A 22,326-nucleotide genomic window follows, 5' to 3' on the forward strand; every position below is an offset into this window, starting at 1 on the left:
TCCTGAGGAAACTACAATCCATCGGTGATCTTCCAGAAAACACCATCCTGGCCACTATGGACGTAGAAGCCCTCTACACCAATATTCCACACAAAGATGGACTACAAGCTATCAGGAACAGTATCCCCGATAACGTCACAGCTAACCTGGTGGCTGAACTTTGTGATTTTCTCCTCACCCACAACTATTTCACATTTGGGGACAATATATACCTTCAAGTCAGCAGCACTGCTATGGGTACCCGCATGGCCCCACAATATGCCAACATTTTTATGGCTGACTTAGAACAACGCTTCCTTAGCTCTCGTCCCCTAACGCCCCTACTCTACTTGCGCTACATTGATGACATCTTCATCATCTGGACCCATGGAAAAGAAGCCCTTGAGGAATTTCACCATGATTTCAATAATTTCCAGCCCACCATCAACCTCAGCCTAGATCAATCCACACAAGCGGATTACTGGACTACTGTGCTAATAAGCGATGGTCACATAAATACCACCCTATACCGGAAACCTACTGATCGCTACACTTACCTACATGCCTCCAGCTTCCATCCAGGACACACCACACGATCCATTGTCTACAGCCAAGCTCTAAGATATAATGACATTTGCTCCAATCCCTCAGATAGAGACAAGCACCTACAAGATCTCTATCAAGCATTCTTAAAACTACAATACCCACCTGCTGAAGTGAAAAAACAGATTGACAGAGCCAGACAAGTACCCAGAAGTCACCTCCTACAAGACAGGCCCAACAAAGAAAATAACAGAACACCACTAGCTGTCACCTTCAGCCCCCAACTAAAATCTCTCCAGCGCATCATCAGAGATCTACAACCTATCCTGAAAGATGATCCTTTACTCTCACAGATCTTGGGAGACAGACCTGTCCTCGCTTACAGACAACCCCCCAACCTAAAGCAAATACTCACCAGCAACCACACATCACTGAACAAAACCAATGACCTAGGAACCTATCCTTGTAACAAAGCCCGATGCCAACTCTGTCCACATATCTATTCAAGTGACATCATCATAGGACCTAATCACATCAGCCATACCATCAGGGGCTCGTTCACCTGCACATCTACCAATGTGATATATGCCATCATGCCAGCAATGCCCCTCTGCCATGTACATTGGCCAAACCGGACAGTCTCTACGCAAAAGAATTAATGGACACAAATCTGACATCAGGAATCATAATACTCAAAAACCAGTGGGAGAACACTTTAACCTGTCTGGTCATTCAATGACAGACCTGCGGGTGGCTATATTACAACAGAAAAACTTCAAAAACAGACTCCAACGAGAGACTGCTGAGCTGGAATTGATATGCAAACTAGACACAATCAACTCAGGACTGAATAAGGACTGGGAATGGCTGAGCCATTACAAACATTGAATCTATCTGCCCTTGTAAGTATTCTCACACTTCTTATCAAACTATCTGTACTGGGCTATCTTGATTATCACTTCAAAAGTTTTTTTTCTCTTACTTAATTGGCCTCTCAGAGTTGGTAAGACAACTCCCACCTGTTTATGCTCTCTGTATGTGTGTATAATTATCTCCTCAATATTTATTCCACTCTGTATGCATCCGAAGAAGTGGGCTGTAGTCCACGAAAGCTTATGCTCTAATAAATTTGTTAGTCTCTAAGGTGCCACAAGTACTTCTGTTCTTTTTGCGGATACAGACTAACACGGCTGCTACTCTGAAAGGTGATAGATTGTTCTCCTTAATCACTGAGGACAGGACAAGAAGTAATGGACTAAAATTGTAGCAAGGGATATTTAGGTTAGACATTAGGAGAAACTTCCTAACTGTAAGGGTGGTTAAGCACTGGTACAAATTACTTAGGGAGGTTGTAGAATCTCTGTCATTGGAGATTTTTAAGAACAGGTTAGCCAAACACCTATCAGAGATGGTCTAGCTAATACTTAATCCTGACTCTGTACAAAGGACTGGACTAGATGACATATCAAGGTCCCTTCAGTCCTACATTTCTATGATTATCTTTACAATTCCTAACAGGTGTTTAACTAACCTGTTCTGTTTATTACACCCTTCATTCTGAATCCATTTTGTAGTATACAGAATGAATTATGGCCGTCAAGCGATTAAAAAAAGTAATCGCGATTAATCGCACTGTTAAACTATAATAGAATATCATTTATTTAAATATTTTTGGATATTTTCTACATTTTCAAATATATTGATTTCAATTAGAACATAAAATATAAAGTGTACAGTGCTCACTTTATATTATTTTTTATTACAAATATTTGCACTGTAAAAAACAAAAGAAATAGTATTTTTCAATTCCCTTAATACAAGTACTGTAGTGCAATATCTTTATCATGAAAGTTGAACTTACAAATGTAGAATTATGTACAAAAAATAACTGCACTCAAAAATAAAAAAAAATGTAAAACTTTAGAGCCTACAAGTCCATTCAGTCCTACTTCTTGTTCAGTAAATTGCTCAAACAAGTTTGTTTACATTTGCAGGAGATAATGCTGCCCGCTTCTTTCTTTACACTGTCACCTGAAAGTAAGAACAGGCGTTCGCATGGCACTGTTGTAGCCGGCATCGCAAGATATTTATGTGCCAGATGCACTAAAGATTGATATTTCCCTTCATGCTTCAAACACCATTCCAGAGGACATGCGTTCCTACCGATGACTGGTTCTGCTCGATAACAATCCAAAGCGATGCAGACCAACACATGTTCATTTTCATTATCTGAATCAGATGCCACCAGCAGAAGGTTGATTTTCTTTTTTGATGGTTTGGGTTGTGTAGTTTATGCATCAGACTGTTGCTCTTAAGACTTCTGAAAGTGTGTTCCACACCTCCTCCTCCTCAGATTTTGGAAGGCACTTCATATTCTTAAACCTTGGGTCGAGTGCTGTAGCTATTTTTAGAAATCTCACATTGGTACCTTCTTTGTGTTTTGTCAAATCTGCTGTGAAAGTGTTCTTAAAATGAACAACGTGTGCTAGGTCATCATCCGAGACTGCTATAACATGAAATATATGGCAGAATGCAGGTAAAACAGAGCACGAGACATGCATTTCTCTCCCCAAGGAATGCAGTCACAAATTTCATTAACGCTTTTTTTTTTTTTTTTTAAAAAGGAGCATCATCAGCATGGAAGCATGTCCTCTGGAATGGTGGCCGAAGCATGAATGGACATACAAATGTTAAGCATATCTGGCACATAAATACCTTGCAATGCCGGCTACAAAAGTGCCATGTGAACGCCTGTTCTCACTTTCAGGTGACACTGTAAATAAGTAGAGGGTAGCATTATCTCCTGTAAATGTAAACAAACTTGTTTGTCTTAGCGATTGGCTGAACCAGAAGTAGGACTGAGTGGGCTTGTAGCGGGGTGGACACCGCTCCTGCCCTGATGGCTTTGGAACAGCCCTGCAGAAGGCTGTTGCAGGGAGAAGCAGCTACTGGCCTGATTGGGGAAGTGGCTGCAGCTGGGCCACGCCCCAATCAGGCCTCAGCTGGCCTGTACAAAGAGGCTGGGAGCCAAGAGCTCAGCAGTCTCTCTCTGCCTTCAGAGAAGGGCCTGGTTGCAGGGAGCTAGACGAAGAGCACCTGAGTGGAGCAGGGCTGGGGAAAGGCAAAGGAGCTGGGGAGCTCCAGCCTGGAAAGCCCCAGGCTGCGACCTAGTATTAGGCCAAGGGGTACTGGGGGGTTGCAGAGGGCAGCCCAGGGCTAGGCCAAGGCAGCAGATCCAAACCCCCCTTGCCAGTGATGAGTGGCCTATACTGCAGTCTGCCCCAGGGAGCGGGGGCTAGTTGGTGACTGGCAGTGGCCTAGTGCTGAGGCAAGGTGGGGATAGTGGGTGGGGGTTCCCCTGGGAGGGGAGACCCAGCGTGTGTGGGTACTGCCAGGGGCAGCACCCAGAGCAAGGGGCACTGGGGTCCTGGGAGGGACACGGGAGCCAGCTGAGGACAAGGCGGATCACCGGCCTGCAGAGGACGCTCCAGAGGTTGGTGAGCTAATTCCTTGGATGACCAGCAGGAGGCGCTGCAGGGGTGAGTCCAGACCTTTACAAGGCTCTAAAGCAGTGGTTCTTAACATGGGTGCGAGCTGCCCTTTCTGGGGGTCTGAGACATGCCAGATTTTTTTAGAAGGTAAATCATTGAAAACACAAATTAAGCACAGGCACGTAAGTACAACTACTTTATTTCATCAAACCTGAGTATTTATTAACATTATACATTTTTTAACGATTACTGTAATATACAAACAAAAAATATATCTAGGTTTAAAGAACTGACCTATTTCAACAATTTTTGATATGGTGTGCGAGAACATATTTTGAGAACCAAAAGGGTGCAGGCTGCAGTAAAGGTTAAGAACCACTGCTCTAAAGGTTTACATTGTTTTGTTTTTGAGTGCAGCTATGTAACAAACAAACAAAATCTACATTTGCAAGTTGCACTTTCACGATAAAGAGATTGCACTACAGTACTTGTATGAGGTGAATTGAAAAAATACTATTTCTTTTGTTTATCATTTTTACAGTGCAAATATTTGTAATCAAAATAATAATATAAAGTGAGCACTGTTCACTTTGTATTCTGTGTTCTAACTGAAATCAATATATTTGAAAATGTAGAAAAACATCCAAAAATATTTAATAAATTTCAATTGGTATTCTATTGTTTAACAGTGCGATTAATCGCAATTAATTTTTTTGAGTTAATCGCATGAGTTAACTGCGATAAATCGACTGCCCTAGAATGAACGTATTCATACAGAGAGAAAAGAAAGCTAAAAAGTCCACAAAATATCTACAGATAAAGTGCTCCCAAAGGGCCATCTTCTTTCATTTTTCTAATAGATATCAGGGTAGTATTCTTCAAAAGCCCACATCAGGATACACACATAGGCACTCATAGTATCCAGGTCACAATTTTCAAAACTATTTAATCTATGTGCCAAACTTGTGATACCATCAAGTGGCACGATACTTAAAAGTCCAGAGAACGCCCCTTTTGTCCCAAGAGCACCCAAATAACGAAGCCCCCAAAATCACAAGTTACTTCAGAAATCCTTGGCAGAAGCGTTTAATTTTAAACTTCCAATATAAGGGCCAAAAATTCAACAGAGCCTTTATCCATCTTTCAGTTTGGTAGAAATCCTCATATTTCAAACTGGGGCTTGGATACCATAGGAAGCTTCCAATTAACCTCACTCTAAGGCATTTTCTGACAAATTAAGGCTCAAGTATTGACTGCTGTACCACACTTTAGCAATGTGCCTTTTGCTGTCTCAGTGAAAAAGCACCCAAACCTGGCCAATTCATAACCCTCTGAAAAATCTTAGTTCACATCTCCTCAGTACAGGGTTTACTTTGGTAGCTAAATTTTTTTGACAACTTTCCATTTGCAATAAGCATGATACCTCCCAGGAATGCAGGAGCTGAGCAGAAGCTTATCATGCAATTGCTGCTCCTAGTTACTGTAGCACCAGAACAGAGGACAGGGAGATTATATCTTCTGTGTCTTAATGCATGCCCCCCACCTCCCAGCTCCTGGACAGTGTAGAAAAAAATTGCAGCATGACTCCAGAGCAGAGGGAATAAGAATCCAACGTGGGGGTCATGGAAGACAGAAATTATTGGGACAAACAGGCAGTGGGGGTCGGGGGAGATTGGGAATGAACGAGTGGGAGAACAATGGGGCAACAATGACTAGGAGCCAGGTCAGATGAGGAGCTGGGGTGGGGGGAGAGGGATTACACTTGGACTGGCTAAGCATTGAGGAATAAGGAACCTGGGTGGGAGGACTGAAAGCAGTGGGATGGGGAGACTGAGATCAGAGAAGGACACTAGGAGAAGGAGACTGGAATTCCCAGACAGGGTGCCTGGGAAGGAAAGTGGGATGAGGACCCTGGAAACTAGAGAGAGGAGACTGGGACTCACCAGGTAGCTCTCAGGAGGAAATTAGGACTGGCTGAGCAAGGAGACTGGGACTGGGGGAGAGACATGACTGGCAGAAGGACACAGTGAAAGGGATGGGTAGAAGGGTCACTGACAACCACAGAACATTCCCCTCCAGAATCTGGAATAGAATCCAAGATTCCTGAGTCATAAGAACATAAGAATGGCCATAATGAGTCAGACCAAAGGTCTATCTATCCCAGTATCCTGTCTCTCACCATGAGCCAGATGCTTCAGACGGAACGAAGTGATTTAAAGTGATCCATCTCCTCTATGATGTTCTGGACCTCCCTGGGAAACCCCAAAGAGTGAAGCCATGATTCACGGCACATCACAAAGGCTGCTGCCATTGACCTTGAAGATGTATCTGCTGCATCAACCACTGATTGAAAGGTGGTCCTGGCAATCAACTTGCCATCCTCAATGAGAACCTGGAATTGTGCTCTATCTTAGTGCAGAAGCTTGTCAATGAAGTCCAGGAATTTGGAATAGTTCAAATAATCATATTTAGCCAACAGTGCTTGGTAGTTAGCTAATCTGAACTAAAGGCTAGGAACATAAGAAGGGCCATATTGGGTCAGATCAGTGGTCCGTTTAGCCCAGTATCCTGCCTCGTGCCAGTGGCTGGTGCCATATGCTTCAGAGGGAATTAACAGAACAGGGCAATATATTGAGTGATCCATCCCCGGTTGTCCAATTCCAGCTTCTGACAATCACAGGCTTACAGTCAGTCTTGAGTGGTAACAGCTAATTTAGAAGCCTTTATTTTGTATGTATAGTTGGGATTATTTTTTCTCAATGTGCATTACTTTGCCTATAACAATACTGAATTTCATCTGCCATTTTATTGCCCATGCAGTGTAGTTGTAGCCATGTCAGTCCCAGGATATTAGAGAGGCAAGGTGGGTGAGGTAATATCTTTTATTGGATCAACTATTTTGGAGAGAGAAACAAGCTTTCGAGCCACACAGAGCTCTTCAGGTCTGGGAAAGGAACTTCCAGCATCACAACAAAATGCAAGGTGGAACAGATTGTTTAGCTGCAGCACAAGTACTTAGCACATATTGTACGGGACCATTCAGGATAGAGAGGCCTGTTAACACCTCTGAAGTCATAGGACAAAATGAGGACATTAGTGGGTTACAGTTTGTTGTCCTCTCCATGGATCACCACCTTGTAGTGGTGGAGAGATTTGCGTGTCTCAATGACCCAAGAGCGATGCTACCTGGAGTCATGTACTCCCTTAGGGTCACCCATGGCAGAACAGTTAAGGGCTTTACACATGTCTTGGTCTCACTCTTAATATCAAGAAGACTAAAGTGCTCTATCAGCCCTCTCCAAATGAGGTATTACATGCCCCATCTATCAAAATCAATGGAGTGGCACTGAGAATGTCAATCATTTCCTCTACCTTGGAAGTCATCTTTCATCCAAGGCAGATATTGATGCAGAAATTCAACATCGCCTGACCTGTGCCAGTGTAGCTTTTTCTCGTTTACAGCACAGGGTCTTTGAAGATCACCACATTCAAACAGACACCAAGCTTCTTGTTTATCAAGCCATTCTCCCAACACTGTTGTATGGGTCCAAAACTTGGACAACCTATAGACACCACTTGAAAGTCCTTGAGAGACACAATCAACGCTGCCTTTGTAAGATTCTGAAGATCAAATGGGAAGATATTAGCGTTCTGGAAGAGGCAAAGACCACCAGTATCGAGGCAATGATCATCCGTCAGCAATTCCGCTGGACTGGTCACGTTGTCCGGATGCCAGACCATCGCCTCCCAAAACAGGTCCTGTTCTCTTAGCTGAAAGAAGGGTACCGTAACATGGGTGGACAACGGAAGCGTTATAAGGACTTGCTGAAGGACAACCTAAAAAATGTAATATTGACATTAATACCTGGGAGACACTTGCCCAGGATCGCTTAAAATGGAGTGAAGTCCTATGTGATGGTCCCCTGCATTTTGATCTTGCTCGCCAACAAGCCGAAGAGGACAAGAGGTGCAGGAGGAAGGAGAGACTGTTCTCCAGTCATGGTCAACAGCCTCCTGCTGAGCCTGAAAACATCTGCCCTCATTGTAACAGAACTTGTGGTTCAAGGATTGGCCTTATTAGCCACCTGAGGACCCATAACTCCCAAGGAAGATCATACTTGGTAACAAGTGATCGCCCATCGCAGTTTGTTGTAATAAGACATAAACAGTGTCTCTGTTCAGTTCATGATTTTTAGCATCCAGCAGAGTAATGAATTTAAATTTCCAGGCTCGTCTTTTGAAAGTGCTGTGCAGGTTTCCTTTGAGGATGACTGATAGGACAGATATAGAGTGATTGTTTTGTGAAAAGTGTTCACTCATGGGTGATGTGGTGTTTTTGTCTTTTATCATTTTTCCATCACAGTTCATTTGGGAGCTGGTTTCACCCACATAGTTGTTATTGGGGCATTTAGTGTGCTGGATGAGGTATTCCACATGTTATAGTCATGTGTAGAATCCATGGAGCTTGTTTGGTGTGTTGTGGGGGGTGTTGAACATTGTAGTAGTGGAGATAATGTCGCAGGTTTTGAATCTGTTGTTCTGGCAGGGTCTGGTGACGCTTTGAGTTGGTTTGTCCTGGTCTGTAGGGAGCTTGCTTCTGATGATGATGAGCTTGGAGAGACCTGCTCCCTGTATCTTCTACTTCATACATCTGATGAAGTGGGTTCTAGCCTACGGAAGCTTATGCCCAAATAAATTTGTTTGTCTCTAAGGTGCCACAAGGACTCCTCCGTTTTTTTGCTGATACAGAGTAACACAGCTACCACTGAAACTTATTGGAGAAGGGCACTCCAACATTAGTAGGGTGAAGAAATACAAACAAGGAAAAGGGGAGAAATCCCTACTGAATTACGCATAGTGGTGTTAGCACAATAAATTATAAAAGTTGTATCCTCGCCTGTGAGAGATTTGGGAGATGCCAGTATGACAACCACTGGTGACAGTGATCAGCAAGATAATGACTAAAATTTCAGGTTGTTCTGCAAGGGATGGATCTATTGATGGTTCCGCTGAAGGGAAACCATGATTGGACGATGGAATTGGGACAGACTCCTGCCTTAAATTGCATCTCCTGATGGTCGGGTTGCCAACATTCTAATTGCACAAAACCAAACACCTTGCCCCGCTCCCTGTCCCACCCCTTCCCCAAGGCCACGCCCCGCTCCACCCCTTCTCAGAGGCCCCATCCCCACTCACTCCATCCCCTCACTCTTCACCACCCTCCCTCAATAGCTCATTTTCACCAGGCTGGGGCAATGGGTTGGGGTGCAGGAAGGGGTGAGGGCTTCAGCTGGTGGTGTGGGCTCTGGGTTGGGGCCAGGGATGAGAGTTTGGTGTGAAGGAGGGGGCTTGGGACGGGGACCGAGGGGTTTGGTGTGCACGAGGGAGCTGGAGGGTAGGGCCAAGGGGTTCAGCGTGTGGGAGGGGGCTCCAGCCTGAGGCAGGGGGTTGGAGGTGGGATGGGGTATGGGCTCTGGGCTGGGGATGCGGATGAGGGGTTTGGGCACAAGAGGAGGCTCTCGGCTGGGGACGAGGTTCAGCGTGTGGGAGGGGACTCCGGTTGAGGCAGGGGATTAGGGTGTGGGAGGGGCTCTGGGCTGCGGATGTGGGCTCTGGGCTGGGGCCAAGGGACAAGGGGTTTGAAGTGCGGGAGGGGGTTCCGAGGTAGGGTAGAGGGTTGGGGGCACAGAAAGAGGCTCAAGGCTGGGGTACAGGAGGGGGTGAAGGGTGTGGGCTCTGGGCGGCACTCACCTCGGGCGGCTTCCTGCAAGCAGCAACATGTCCCTTGGCTCCTAGGTGGCGGCACGGACAGGCGACTCTGCGTGCTGCCACAGCATGCAAGAGCCACCCTCTCAGCTCCCATTGGCTGTGATTCCCAGCCAATGTGAGCTGCAGAGCCAGCACAAAGGGCAGGAGCAGCGCACAGAGCCACCATAGCCATTCCTCTGCCTCGGAGCCGAGGAACATGTCGCCACTTCCGGGGAGCCGCACAGAGCCAGGTAGGGAGCCTGCCAGTTCTGCCAACCAGACTTTTAGTGGCCCACTGCCAGGATCCCTTTTCGACCAGGCATTCCAGTCAAAAACTGGACACCTGGCAACCCTACCTGGTGGAGTTAGGACCTTCCTTCATGAGGAAAAGCCCTGACAGTGATAGAGATTGGGGATCAGGGAGATAAAAATATCATCACATGTAGCCTAAGTCTCTGCTCTCCCTGGTCCTGTCCCCCATTCCCCCCAAACTGACAGAGCCACAGCAGTTACAGTTTGCACCACAGCCAGAAGAGGCAGAGCCTACCGTAGGTGGTTGAGGCTCCCTATGGATGCTTTTTGTCAGTGCTGCGGTTCCCAGTGTTTAGGCTTAGTTGGAACTGTAGGTGTCATTGCCACAAGAACATGGTCTGGTACCGATGGAGTCCTGGATTTGGGGGAATTCTTGTCATGACCCCGAGACTTAGAACATTCTAACTCCTTATGGACTGAGAAGGAAGACTTGTTCAACATAGGCAGAGTTGCACCCAACTTCTCTGAAGTGGACTTAGAGGAGAATTTGCTTACTCAGGCCTTGGCTACACTCATGGATTTACAGCGCTGCCGCGGTAGCGCTGTGAAGCGCGAGTGTAGTCGCCTCTCTGAGGGGAATAGCTTGCAGTGCTGCGAGCGAGCTTGCAGCGCTGCAGGCGCTGATTACAGTGGCGCTTTACAGCGCTGCGCTCAGGGGGAGTGTTTTTTCACACCCCTGAGCGCAGCAAGTACAGCGCTGTGAATTGCCAGTGTAGCCAAGGTCATATTTATGAGAGCACTCTCTGCCTTCCTGGCAAGACCCAAATGAGGGATCTATAGAATCCCTTGCCCCTAAGTAGGACCATGTGGTAGGAGGTGCACTCCTTCTGAATCAGGCTGATGAACGAGGGGCACGAGGGACGAATCTCCCAGTCTGAATCTGACTGCAGACTCATGGCTTTCTATGTTAGGTGCTCCTTGAGGTAAAGTTCCTGCCCCTCAGAGGTACAACTGGAGAAAGAGCAGCAGATACTGCACCATGCTGTGATTTAAGCTTCCCCGAGGCAGTATAGACAAGGATGATGGTCATCACTGACTGAGAAGGAGAATGGACAAGAACACAGATTTTGGAGCCTGGAGTCCTGGGCATAGTCCAGTACTCATAAAAGGATGGGGGGAGAGGGGGGGGAGAGAAGAGGAGAGGTTTTCCCCGGATGGGGACTAACTATAAAACTTAGCTAAAACTACAGAGTAAAATTACACACACACACTTACAGAGATCGAAGAATAAATCAAGGCAAAGCTCTGGACACTGGGGGTTCTGAATCAAGCCATACGGCAATAAGAAGGAACTGGAGAGGCGGTAGGTCCTCTCTTCCCTTTATTTCCTCAGTTGGAGGCGCAAGGAGTGTGAGGGCTTATGCACGGACCAACAGACACTGTTTTCAAGAATTCTCTGACTCCAGGCGCATGGAGCACAGTGCAGTACACGTAGGGATCAGCACTCGAAAAATTTCTGCTTTTTCAGTTGACTTTTTTTAAAACATAAGAAATTACACACACACACAACTACATTACAAGAATGTTAAGGTTAAGAGGCTTCTAAGGTACTAGTATCATGTAACAGTTCCCTGGTGCAACTTATGTTAAACTAGGTAAAATGGGGATGCTTATTAATTAAGGCCTTGGACTTCTTTCTAGGCATGTTGTCTTATTTGACTGTAATTTTGCTTAGTTTTCTTTTAATCTTCTCACAGACCTTTGAATTAATTTATTAAGGTGAAGTTCTGTGTCAGTTACCTTACTTAAATCTTGAATTAATATCTACCATACTATAGTCTCTTAATCCACTAATTTTTAAATTGAGTACCTATGCCTGGGATGATGCTCATGCAAGCCTAATGCTCGTGCCCAATGAACCTTCATATTTTCCCTTACCTGGTTACAGATTTCTTTTCTTACTATCTCTTCCACTGTTTTTGTAGGATTGAAATTACCAGTAGATTTACCATTAGGTAATTGACACAGATCAAAACATCCACAGGTAAAATCCTGGTGTCATTGAAGTCAGTGGCAAAACTCCCAATGAATGGAATGGGGCCACGATTTTACCTGAAGTCTTCCTCCTATGCACCTTCTATACAAGGGATCTGTAGAGACTTTCTGGTTTGGGGTCTGGATTAGAAGCCAAGCAAAGTCTCTCCTTTGCTTTTAATTTCCTGCAACCTTATCCAAAATGTTTTGCTGTTATAGTCACTGAATTATAAAATTGTGCCTCACCTTTTTGTAAAAAATTTTTGTCATCCACTTCACTGCAGAGGACATCAAGGAGATTCCCAAACCTGAGCCATTCCTTTTAGGTGACAAATCTGAGGAACTGTCCCAGATTGAGGTGTCATTAAAGAGGAGTTTTTAGAACAAACGGATAGATTAAACAGTAATAACTCACCAGGATCAGATGGTATTCATCAAGAGTCTGAAGGAACTCAAATATGAAATTGCAGAATTACTAACTGCAGTATGTAACCTATCAATTAAATCAAACTCTGTACCAGATGACTGGAGGATAGCTAATGTAATGCTCCTATCTATAAAAAAGGTTTCAAAGGCGATACTGGCAATTACAGGCGGACCTTCAGTACCAGGCAAATTGGTTAAAACTATAGTAAAGAACAAAATTGTCACATAAATATATAAAAATAAACACAATATGTTGGGGAAGAGTCAAATGGCTTTTGTAAAGTGAAATCATGCCTTGCTAATCTATTACCATTCTCTGAGTCAACAAGCATGCAGACAAAGATGATCCAGTGGATACAGTGTACTTGGAGTTTCAAAAGTCTTTGGCAAGGTCCCTCACCAAAGGCTCTTACACAAATTAACCAGTCATGCGATAAGAGGGAAGATGCTTTCATGGATCCGTAACTAGTTAAAAGTTAGGAAACAAAAGGTAAGAATAAATGGTCAGTTTTCACAATGGAAAGAGGTAAATAGTGGGGTTCCCCAGAGAGGTATACTGGAGCCAGTGCTGTTCAACATATTTATAAATGACCTGGAAAAAGGTGTGTAAACAGTGATGTGGCAAAATTTGCAACCAATATTAATTACTCAAGATAATACAGTCCAAAGCTGACTGTGAAGAATTACAAAGAGATCTCAAAAAACTGGGTGACTAGGCAACAAATTGGCAGACAAAATTCAGTGTTGATAAATGCAAAATAATACACAGTGGAAAAAATAATCCCAGCTATACATACAAAATGATGGGGTCTAAATTAGTTGCTTACCACTCAAGAAAGAGATCTTGGCGTCATCGTTGATAGTTCTCTGAAAACATCTGCTCAATGTGCTGCAGCAGTCAAAAAAGCTAACGGAATCTGGAAGGGACCTTGAGATTCCCCTTAGTCCAGTCCCCTGCACTCATGGCAGGACTAAGTATTATCTAGACTATCCCTGACAGGTGTTTATTTAGCCTCCTCTTGAAAATCTCCAATAATGGAGATTCCACTACCTCCCCAGGCAATTTTATTCCGGTGCTTAACCACCCGAACAGTTAGGAAGTTTTTCCTAATGTCCAACCAAAACTAACCTTGTTACAATTTAAACCCATTGCTTCTTGTCCTATCCTCAGAAGTTAAGGAGAACAATCTTTCTCTCTCTCCTTGTAACAATCTTTTATGAACTTGAAAGCTTTTATCATGTACCTTCTCAGTCTTTTCTTCTTCAGACTAAACAAACAATTTTTTTCAATCTTCCTTCACAGCTCATGCTTTCACATAGCAAGCCTCTGACTGTGACCCCCCTTATAAATTAAAAACACTTTTTTATATATTTAACACCATTATAAATGCTGGATGCAAAGCAGGGTTTGGGGTGGAGGCTGACAGCTCGCAACCCCCATGTAATAACTTCGAGACCCCCTGAGGGGTCCCAACCCCCAGTTTGAGAACCCCTGTTCTAGACCTTAATCATTTTTGTTGCTCTTCTCTGGATTGACTCCAATTTGTCCACATCCTTCCTGAAATGTGGTACCCAGAACTGGACACCATACTCCAGTTGAGGTCTAATCAGCATAGAATAGAGCAGAAGAATTACTTTTCATGTCTTGCTTACAACACTTCTGCTAATACATCCCAGAATGATGTTTGGGTTTATTTTGCAACAATGTTACACTGTTGACTCCTATTTAGTTTGTGATCCACTATGACCCCCAGATTCCTTTCTAGAGTACTCCCTAGGCAATCATTTCCCATTTTGTATGTATGCAACTGATTGTTCCTTTCTAAGTGGAGTACTTTGTATTTGTCCTTATTGAATGCCATCCTATTTACTGCAAACCATTTCTCCAGTTTGTCCAGATCATTTTGAATTTTAATCTTATCCCCCAAAGCACTTGCAACCCCTCCCAGCTTGGAATCCTCCGCAAACTTTATAAGTGTACTCTCTGTGCCTTTATCTAAATCATTGGTGAAGATATTGAACAGAACCGGACCCTGCAGGACCCCACTTGATATACCCTGATAATTTTGTTCTTTACTATAGTTCAGGGGTAGGCAACCTATGGCACGCGTGCCAAAGGTGGCACACGAGCTGATTTTCAGTGGCACTCAAACTGCCTGGGTCCTGGCCACCGGTCCAGGGGGCTCTGCATTTTAATTTAACTTTAAATGAAGCTTCTTAAATATTTTAAAAACCTTATTTACTTTACATACAACAATAGTTTAGTTATATATTATAGACTTATAGAAAGAGACCTTTTAAAAATGTTAAAATTATTACTGGCACGCGAAACCTTAAATTAGAGTGAATAAATGAAGACTCGGCACACCACTTCTGAAAGGTTGCCAAGCCCTGCTATAGTTTCACCCAATTTGCCTGGTATATTAGAATTGGAAAAGGTATAGAGAATGGATACAAAATGATCAAGAGTATGGAACAACTTCTCTGAGGAGAGATTAAAAAGACTGGGACTGTTCAGCTTAGAAAAGAGACGTCTAAGGGTGGGGGCAATATAATCATGAATGGTGTGAAGAAAGTGAATAAGGAAGTGTTTATTTACCCCTTCACGTAACACAAGAAGCCAGGGTCACACAATGAAATTATTAGGCAGCAGCTTTAAAACAAACATAAGGAAGTACTACTTCACACAATACAAATTCAACGTATGGAACTCGTTGCCAGGGGATGTTGTGAAGGCCAAAAGGATAACTCGGTTCAAAAAAGAATTAGATAAGTTCATGGAGGATAGGTCCATCAATGGCTATTAGCCAAAATAGTTAAGGATGCAACTCCATGCTCCAGGGGTCCCTAAATTTCTGACCACCAGAAGCTAAGACTTGAGAACTGGGAATGGATTATTTGATAATTACCCTGTTCTGTTCATTCTCTCTTAAACATCTGGCACCGGCCACTGTCATACAGAGTAGTCATACAAAGTGATCTGGATCGCTTGGTAGGCTGGGCACATTCAAACAGAATGATTTTAAAACAGCCAAATGTAATGTTATACATCTAAGAGCAAAGAATGCAGGCCATACCTATTGAATGGGTAACTGTATCCTGAAAATCAATGACTCTGTAAAAGATTTAGAGAGCATAATGGACAAGTAACTCAACATTGTCTCCCAGTGCAATTTTGAGTTCCTTTACGTTACAGACAACTCTCTTTCTTTCGTCTCTCTCTTTTTTTTTTTTTTTTAAATTACTCAAACTGGAAATATATGCCAGATTTTTTAAATTTTGCAAAAAGTTCTCCTGTACTCTGTTCCAAATTATAGTTTAAAGCCCTTTCAGTTTTGAACCAAGAAAACTGGTACCTCCTTTACTTAAGTAAAGACCATATAATCTAAGTCTCTGCCTCTTAGCAGAAGGCATTTCAAAGCACTGTCAAACCAAAGCTTTCTTTTCTGTATTATCACCTCATTCGTCCATTTGTCAATGTGGTCTTTTTTTCTCGGCAATAGACCACTGACAAGAAACCTTCATCAATAGGCTGCAGTTTTCTCTTCTCCGCTCCCTAAAGTCATCTGAGCCTATCAAATCTTTTTTTCTTGTGTCTGTTTCCAAATATTTGTATTAAGTGGAAATTCACCAGCATTCTCTAGGAGCATAGATTCTAAAGAGGGAAAAGACCTTTTAAAAGTTATCTAGTCCATCTCTTTGCCAGTAGGGGATCTCTTTTGTCCTTACACTGCCTCCCAGGTGCCAGGACAAGGAAAGTATATCATCCCGTTCTCTCTATCTGGATCAAATGATCTATGATTCTTTTATAGTGCCCATCACTGTAGTATCTAAGCATCAGTTCTGAGCCATGATTTCATTATTAAATCACGTATCAAAACCATTTCTCTCTCCTTCCCGTTGACTGGTCATCTTTCAATGCTTACTTTTCCTTCACTAGTTAAGACTAGTATTCTCTGCCTCTTCCCAGTCTCATTATCCTCTAACTCAGCAAGTGCAGAATATTCTCAGGAACTCATTTATTTGCTATTCACTATGCTCAAAGACTGCTATGCCTGGCTCTGTTCCACACCCATATTTGTAACCATTCACAAATGGTTAGAGAACACTCCTGGTGTTCTCTAACCTCCCACACAGTTTTTAAATGAAGCTTGCTAAACAGAACACAACTAGCTCAAAAAAAACCTCACCAAACCAGCACTTTTTGTGTCAGCCATTCATACAGAAAATACAGACCCTATACTTGTTTTTCCGAAGTCTCATAAGCACATCTGAGGTCATCTGCTCAATGTTACCTAAGCTAACTGTCTGACCTTTATTGTATTGTTTTTAATTCATATGTTTATTAGTCACTAACCAGTGCTCACACTTAGCTCCTGCCTCTAACTCTGATCAAAATGTCCCCCCCAGGCTATGCAGAAGATGAAGCACAGAATCTTTCCCTAGGGCTGTGTTTCTCCTGCACATAACACTTTTTATGGCACCGCAAAACTAGAGTGAAAGTGACCAGAGGCAAATCCCATTCAGGTTTTACTACTATTGCTGAGTGCCATGTGCAGGAGCCACAGTGAAAGTGTGATTCTTCTGCAAGGGAATTTCAAATGTGATGAAAAAGAGAGAAGAGGGCATGCTGGGTTGAATAACTGCACACCCACCCCAGATGTACAGCTAATATGATATTCTGTATTATAACAAGGCAAAACCATGAAATCAACAGAGCCATTCTTTAGCAAATAGCTGTTAACAATCACTTCTAAAGAATGGCTTACTACCTATGAGCACCTGTAAAGCACCTATACTTTATGATGTACTACCAAACTTTTAATAAGGAGCTCTATGCATGTGTCTGCTTAATTTACATGGCACATCTATTTAGGAACTTATATGATTCCCCATCCTGTATGTCTGAGCACCTATACAACAGTTTATTCTTAAAATACAATAAATATGCAGGAGTTAAAGTGAAAAGAGTTTCCTATTCTGGCTTCTGGCTTTATAATTAAGATATAACTGACAACTTAAACCAGCCAAATGGATGAAATATTAAATTTAAAATAATTATAATTGAGATTTACTATTAACATAATATATGGAGTAAATAAGCAAAAGAGGCTAGTTTAAAATAATTTCATCAGTATCTAAATAAAAAATAAGCTCTCAATGCACACATCACTGAATAGAGTTATGGCACACATACAACATTTAAACCCATCATTCCATTCCAAAGTAGGATTTCATCTACAATTCTGAGAAACACAGGAGCATTTACAAGAGGAGGCAAGTACTTACTTTTTGGCAAATCTCCAGTACTAGACGCTGAAACTGTTCTGCTCCTATCCTGAGATGGGCTGCTCTCGTCTCTTTCAGTTACAGATGATCCCTCCGAAACAGCTGAACTACAAGCTACAGATTCTAAAGCTCCAGAGAACATTGAAGCTGAAAATTCAGAGAACTGTGACTCAGGAATTTTATGAGGTCCATTTGGCAATTCACCATTAAATTGTTCATAGGAGCTACTATAAGAATAATCACTTTTTGCATTTGGCTCATTGAAGTTATACTCCTCAGGGTTTGGGCAGTCTTCCTCATCCTCATCTTCATCTTCAATCTGTTGTTCCAGTAAGAATGGGCCATTTACAATATGGCCATTTGTTTTGGGGGATTCTATCCACGTAGGGTCTGTGTTGACAAGTTCCTGTTCAACATCATCATCTTTCTCAGTGTTTTCTTTTTCTGTGTCTTCTTTTTCCTCCTGATCTTCTGCTTCACCTTAAGAATGTAATGAACAACATATTAGATAATACATCAATATACCTTTTTGAAATTATGATTTTTCATGATCTTTAACTCCTCAATAACTACTAGACTTCAGTGTAAAGAAACAATGAATATTACTTGAATCCACAAAGATTTCCAACTTTAACTTAAATTCTTTTAATTTATTAGGCATCTCATTTCACTTTTTATTTGGAAATGCTTGTGTTTTACAACTCTGATTATTTTCCAATTTCATCTTCATGTTATAAAATAAATATTTTTCAGCTAAGCTAACAAGTTATTATTATTAGTCACAATTTGTATTACGGTAATGCCCAAAGGTCACAATATGCTAGGTGCTGCACTAACACTCAGGAGAGATGGTCCACCTCCAAAAAGCTCACAGTCTGCAGCCCCATTCCTGCAGGCTGTTACATATGTGTGGACAGCTATATCGGTGTGGAGCCCCATTGAATTCAAAGGGACTCTGCATGGGCATAATTAGAGCCCTATCAAATTCATGGTCCATTTTGGTCAATTTCATGGTCACAGGTTTTTAAAAATTGTAAATTTTGGGTCAGGACCCCCAATTTGAGAAACACTGGTCTCTCCCGTGAAATCTGTATAGTGTAGGGTAAAAGCACGCAAAAGACCAGATTTCATGGGGGGAGACCAGACTTCACGGTCTGTAATGCATTTTTCATGGCTGTGAATTTAGTAGGAGGTCTGCCCACTCAGGACAGCTTGCAGGATCAGAGTCTACACTGAAACAAGACACGTGGACATACCAAACAGCAGGAGAGAATGAGGGAGGAAGGACAAGGATAATCATAAATAAGATCATAAAGTTATATAGTTATGTGTACAACTTAATGGCTCCTAATCTCTATTTGTTGATATAAACAAATAAAGCATCATATAAAGACCAGCACAAATATGTCTCATGAAGGGATCTGAAGAAGAGGGCAATGGCCTTACTGATTAGTTCAAGGGGAACATTCTATGTGTAGGGGGCAAGGGAAGAGAAAGCACTAGTAAAGCTGAAGGAGAAGAGGCCAAATAGGCATTCAAGGCTAGCATCACTGCCAGAATGAAGGGAGCGGTGGCAATGAGTAAAGAGTGGATAAGCAGGGAAGGGCAGAGTTATGGAGGTCTTTGAAGATAAGAACAAGAACCCTGAATCTCATACAGTGGCCAACAGGGAGCCAGTAGAGAGACTCAAAGAAATGCAAGATATGGCCAGAGCAAGGGACAAGAAAGGTGATCCTAGAAGCAGCATTTTATCTGGAATGGAGAGGGGCAATGTGAAGGTTGGGGAGACCAGAGAGAAGTTGGTTACAGGAGTGATTTTCAACCTTTTTTTATTTGAGGACCCTTGTAGAAATGTAGGTGGGGACCCCTTTAGAAATCTTAAACAAAGTCTGTGAACCCCCATATGTCCACGGACCGCCGGTTAAAAACCACTGGATTACAGTAATCAAGACATAATGAGGGGCTGAAAGAGTTTTTAGCAACATGGGAAGAAAAACAAAAGGCTTATCTTAGAAATGTTATGGAAGAAGCAGCAGGATTTGCAGATAACTATAATAGTAATAAATTACTTAGATGTGCACAGAAAGGGAGAGGTGGAATAAGAGATGATTCTATAGCTATATTAATTTTATGGAATAAAGATGCAACTTGTTGTCCTGTTACTTCCTCAGGATGCTTAGTTATGTCAGCACTTGTAGTAATAATAGATTTTCAGGACCTAAGTCAAATGATTTATTAATATTTAATTAAAGTATCTTTAATTAAGGTTGTTTTTACCTCATTGCCATTTGATCAGAGAAAACTAGGGCGGCCAAGTGATTAAAAAAATTGTGATTAATCGTGCTGTTAAACAATAACAGAATACCATTTATTTAAAGCAACAGAGAGTCCTGTGGCACCTTTAAGACTAACAGAAGTATTGGAGCATAAGCTTTCGTGGGTGAATGCCCACTTCATCAGACGCAATATTTTTGGATGTTTTCTACATTTTCAAATATATTGATTTCAATTACAATACAGAATACAAAGTGTACAGTGCTCACTTTATATTATTTTGTATTACAAATATTTGCACAGTAAAAAAAAAGAAATAGTATTTTTCAATTCATCTAATACAAGTACTATAGTGCATTATCTTTTGTCATTAAAGTTGAATTTACAAATGTAGAATTATGTACAAAAAATAACTGCACTCAAAAATAAAACAATATAAAACTTTAGTGCCTACAAGTCCATTCAGTCCTACTTCTTGTCCAGCCAATCGCTCAGACTAACAAGTTCGTTTACATTTGCAGAAGGTAATGAGAGTCACATGCCACCAGCAGAAGGTTGATTTTCTTTTTCTGTGGTTCGGATTCTGTAGTTTCCACCTCAGAGTGTTGATCTTTTAAGACTTCTGAAGACATGCTCCACACCTTGTCCCTCTCAGATTTTGGAAGGAACTTCAGATTCTTAAACCTTGGGACAAGTGCTGTTGCTGTCTTTAGAAATCTCACATTGGTACCTTCTTTGCGTTTTGTCAAATCTGCAGTGTAAGTGTTCTTGAAACGAACAACATGTGTTGGGTCATCATCTGAGACTGCTATAACATGAAATAGATGGCAGAATGCGGGTAAACCAGAGCCGGAGACATACAATTCTCCCCCAAGGAGTTCATTCATAAATTTCATTAACACATGATTTTTTTAACGAGCGTCATCAGCATGGAACATGTCCTCTGGAATGGGTGGTTGAAGCATGAAGGGGCATATGAATATTTAGCATATCTGGCATGTAAATACCTTACAATGCCTGCTACAAAAGTGCCATGTGAACGCCTGTTCTCACTTTCAGGTGACACTGTAAATAAGCGGGCAGCATTATTTCCCGTAAATGTAAACAAACTTGTTTGTCTTAGCGACTGGTTGCACAAGAAGTAGGACTGAGTGGACTTGTAGGCTCTAAAGTTTTACATTGTTTTGTTTTTGAGTGCAGTTATGTAACAAAAAGAAAATCTATATTTGGAAGGTACACTTTCACAATAAAGAGATCGCACTACAGTACTTGTATTAGGTGAATTAAAAAATATTTACCATATATACTCGATCATAATCCGGTTCGTTTATAAGCTGACACCCCCCCCCAAGATGGATAAGTAAAAAAGGAAAATTTTTTATGACCTGTTCATAAGCCGACCCTATAATTCAGGGATCAGCAAACTTTGACTCCCGGGCCATCAGGATAAGCCGCTGGTGGGCCGAGATGGTTTGTTTACTTCGAGTGTCTGCAGGCACGGAGGTAAACCTAAGTAAACAAAGTGTCCCGGCACACCAGCTGCTTACCCTGATGGGCCGGGACAGCAACTGGTGGGAAATTTTTTTTAGGGGGGAGAAGCTGGGGCTCAGGGGAGTAACCACTAGTAGACACAAAAAAACTAGATATAATATATATTTTTAATAAGTTAGGATAGGGATAATTACTCCTGCCAGGACATGTTAGGCCTTTTAGAAATTTCAAATTTAATTCAAAGAATTCAATTTAAGCATAAGAGAGAAATAAAAATTATTAAATGCATAGACCAGTCAAAAAACTCCAATAACAGCACTTTGAAAGAATAAAATTACAAAGAATATATGTGCATTGCAGGAAGTATCAAGATGTAACAACAACAATAATACAAGTATGTGTTGGGAGGTGAGTGTGAAAGAGAGAGAGAGAGAGAGAGAGACCTGGACTGTCCCTTTAAGTAGATCAGCACTCACCAATCTGAAGCCTGCTTCAGACACAGCAGCAGCCACCACCAGCACATTCCACTCCTGAGCCCTATCGTGGTCCCCGCCCAGAGATGGAGTACAGGAGTGGAGGGGAGGGGGGGAGCGCGACAGCCTGACATCAGCAACCCCCGCCCCCATCCCCACTCCATGCTGCACAGCAAGGAGGAGACTCCTGGGAGCAGCTGGCCAGGGGCTCCAAGGCTGAGGGAAGTAGTAGCGCAGCAGTGGAGATGGGGCACCTGAAGTGCGTGGCACTTGATAGACTGCTGGCCAGCCATGCGGCTGGACAGCTTAGAAGGAATTTAGATGTG

At 42.4% G+C, this 22,326-nt stretch overlaps 1 protein-coding gene across 8 annotated transcripts in view; it reads right to left on the reverse strand.

Annotated features, from left to right (window-relative positions):
* SRPK2 (SRSF protein kinase 2) overlaps positions 1-22,326 on the reverse strand; it is a 278,856-nt gene that overhangs the window by 43,767 nt on the left and 212,763 nt on the right. For all 8 annotated transcript variants that reach the window (XM_054018147.1, XM_054018167.1, XM_054018156.1 and 5 more), the window contains one exon: positions 17,763-18,242. In XM_054018147.1, the coding sequence (XP_053874122.1) occupies positions 17,763-18,242 (480 nt within the window). The remainder of the gene's footprint in view (positions 1-17,762; positions 18,243-22,326) is intronic.

Source organism: Malaclemys terrapin, chromosome 1 (assembly GCF_027887155.1).
Source record: "Malaclemys terrapin pileata isolate rMalTer1 chromosome 1, rMalTer1.hap1, whole genome shotgun sequence".
Classification (NCBI taxonomy): domain Eukaryota; kingdom Metazoa; phylum Chordata; order Testudines; family Emydidae; genus Malaclemys; species Malaclemys terrapin.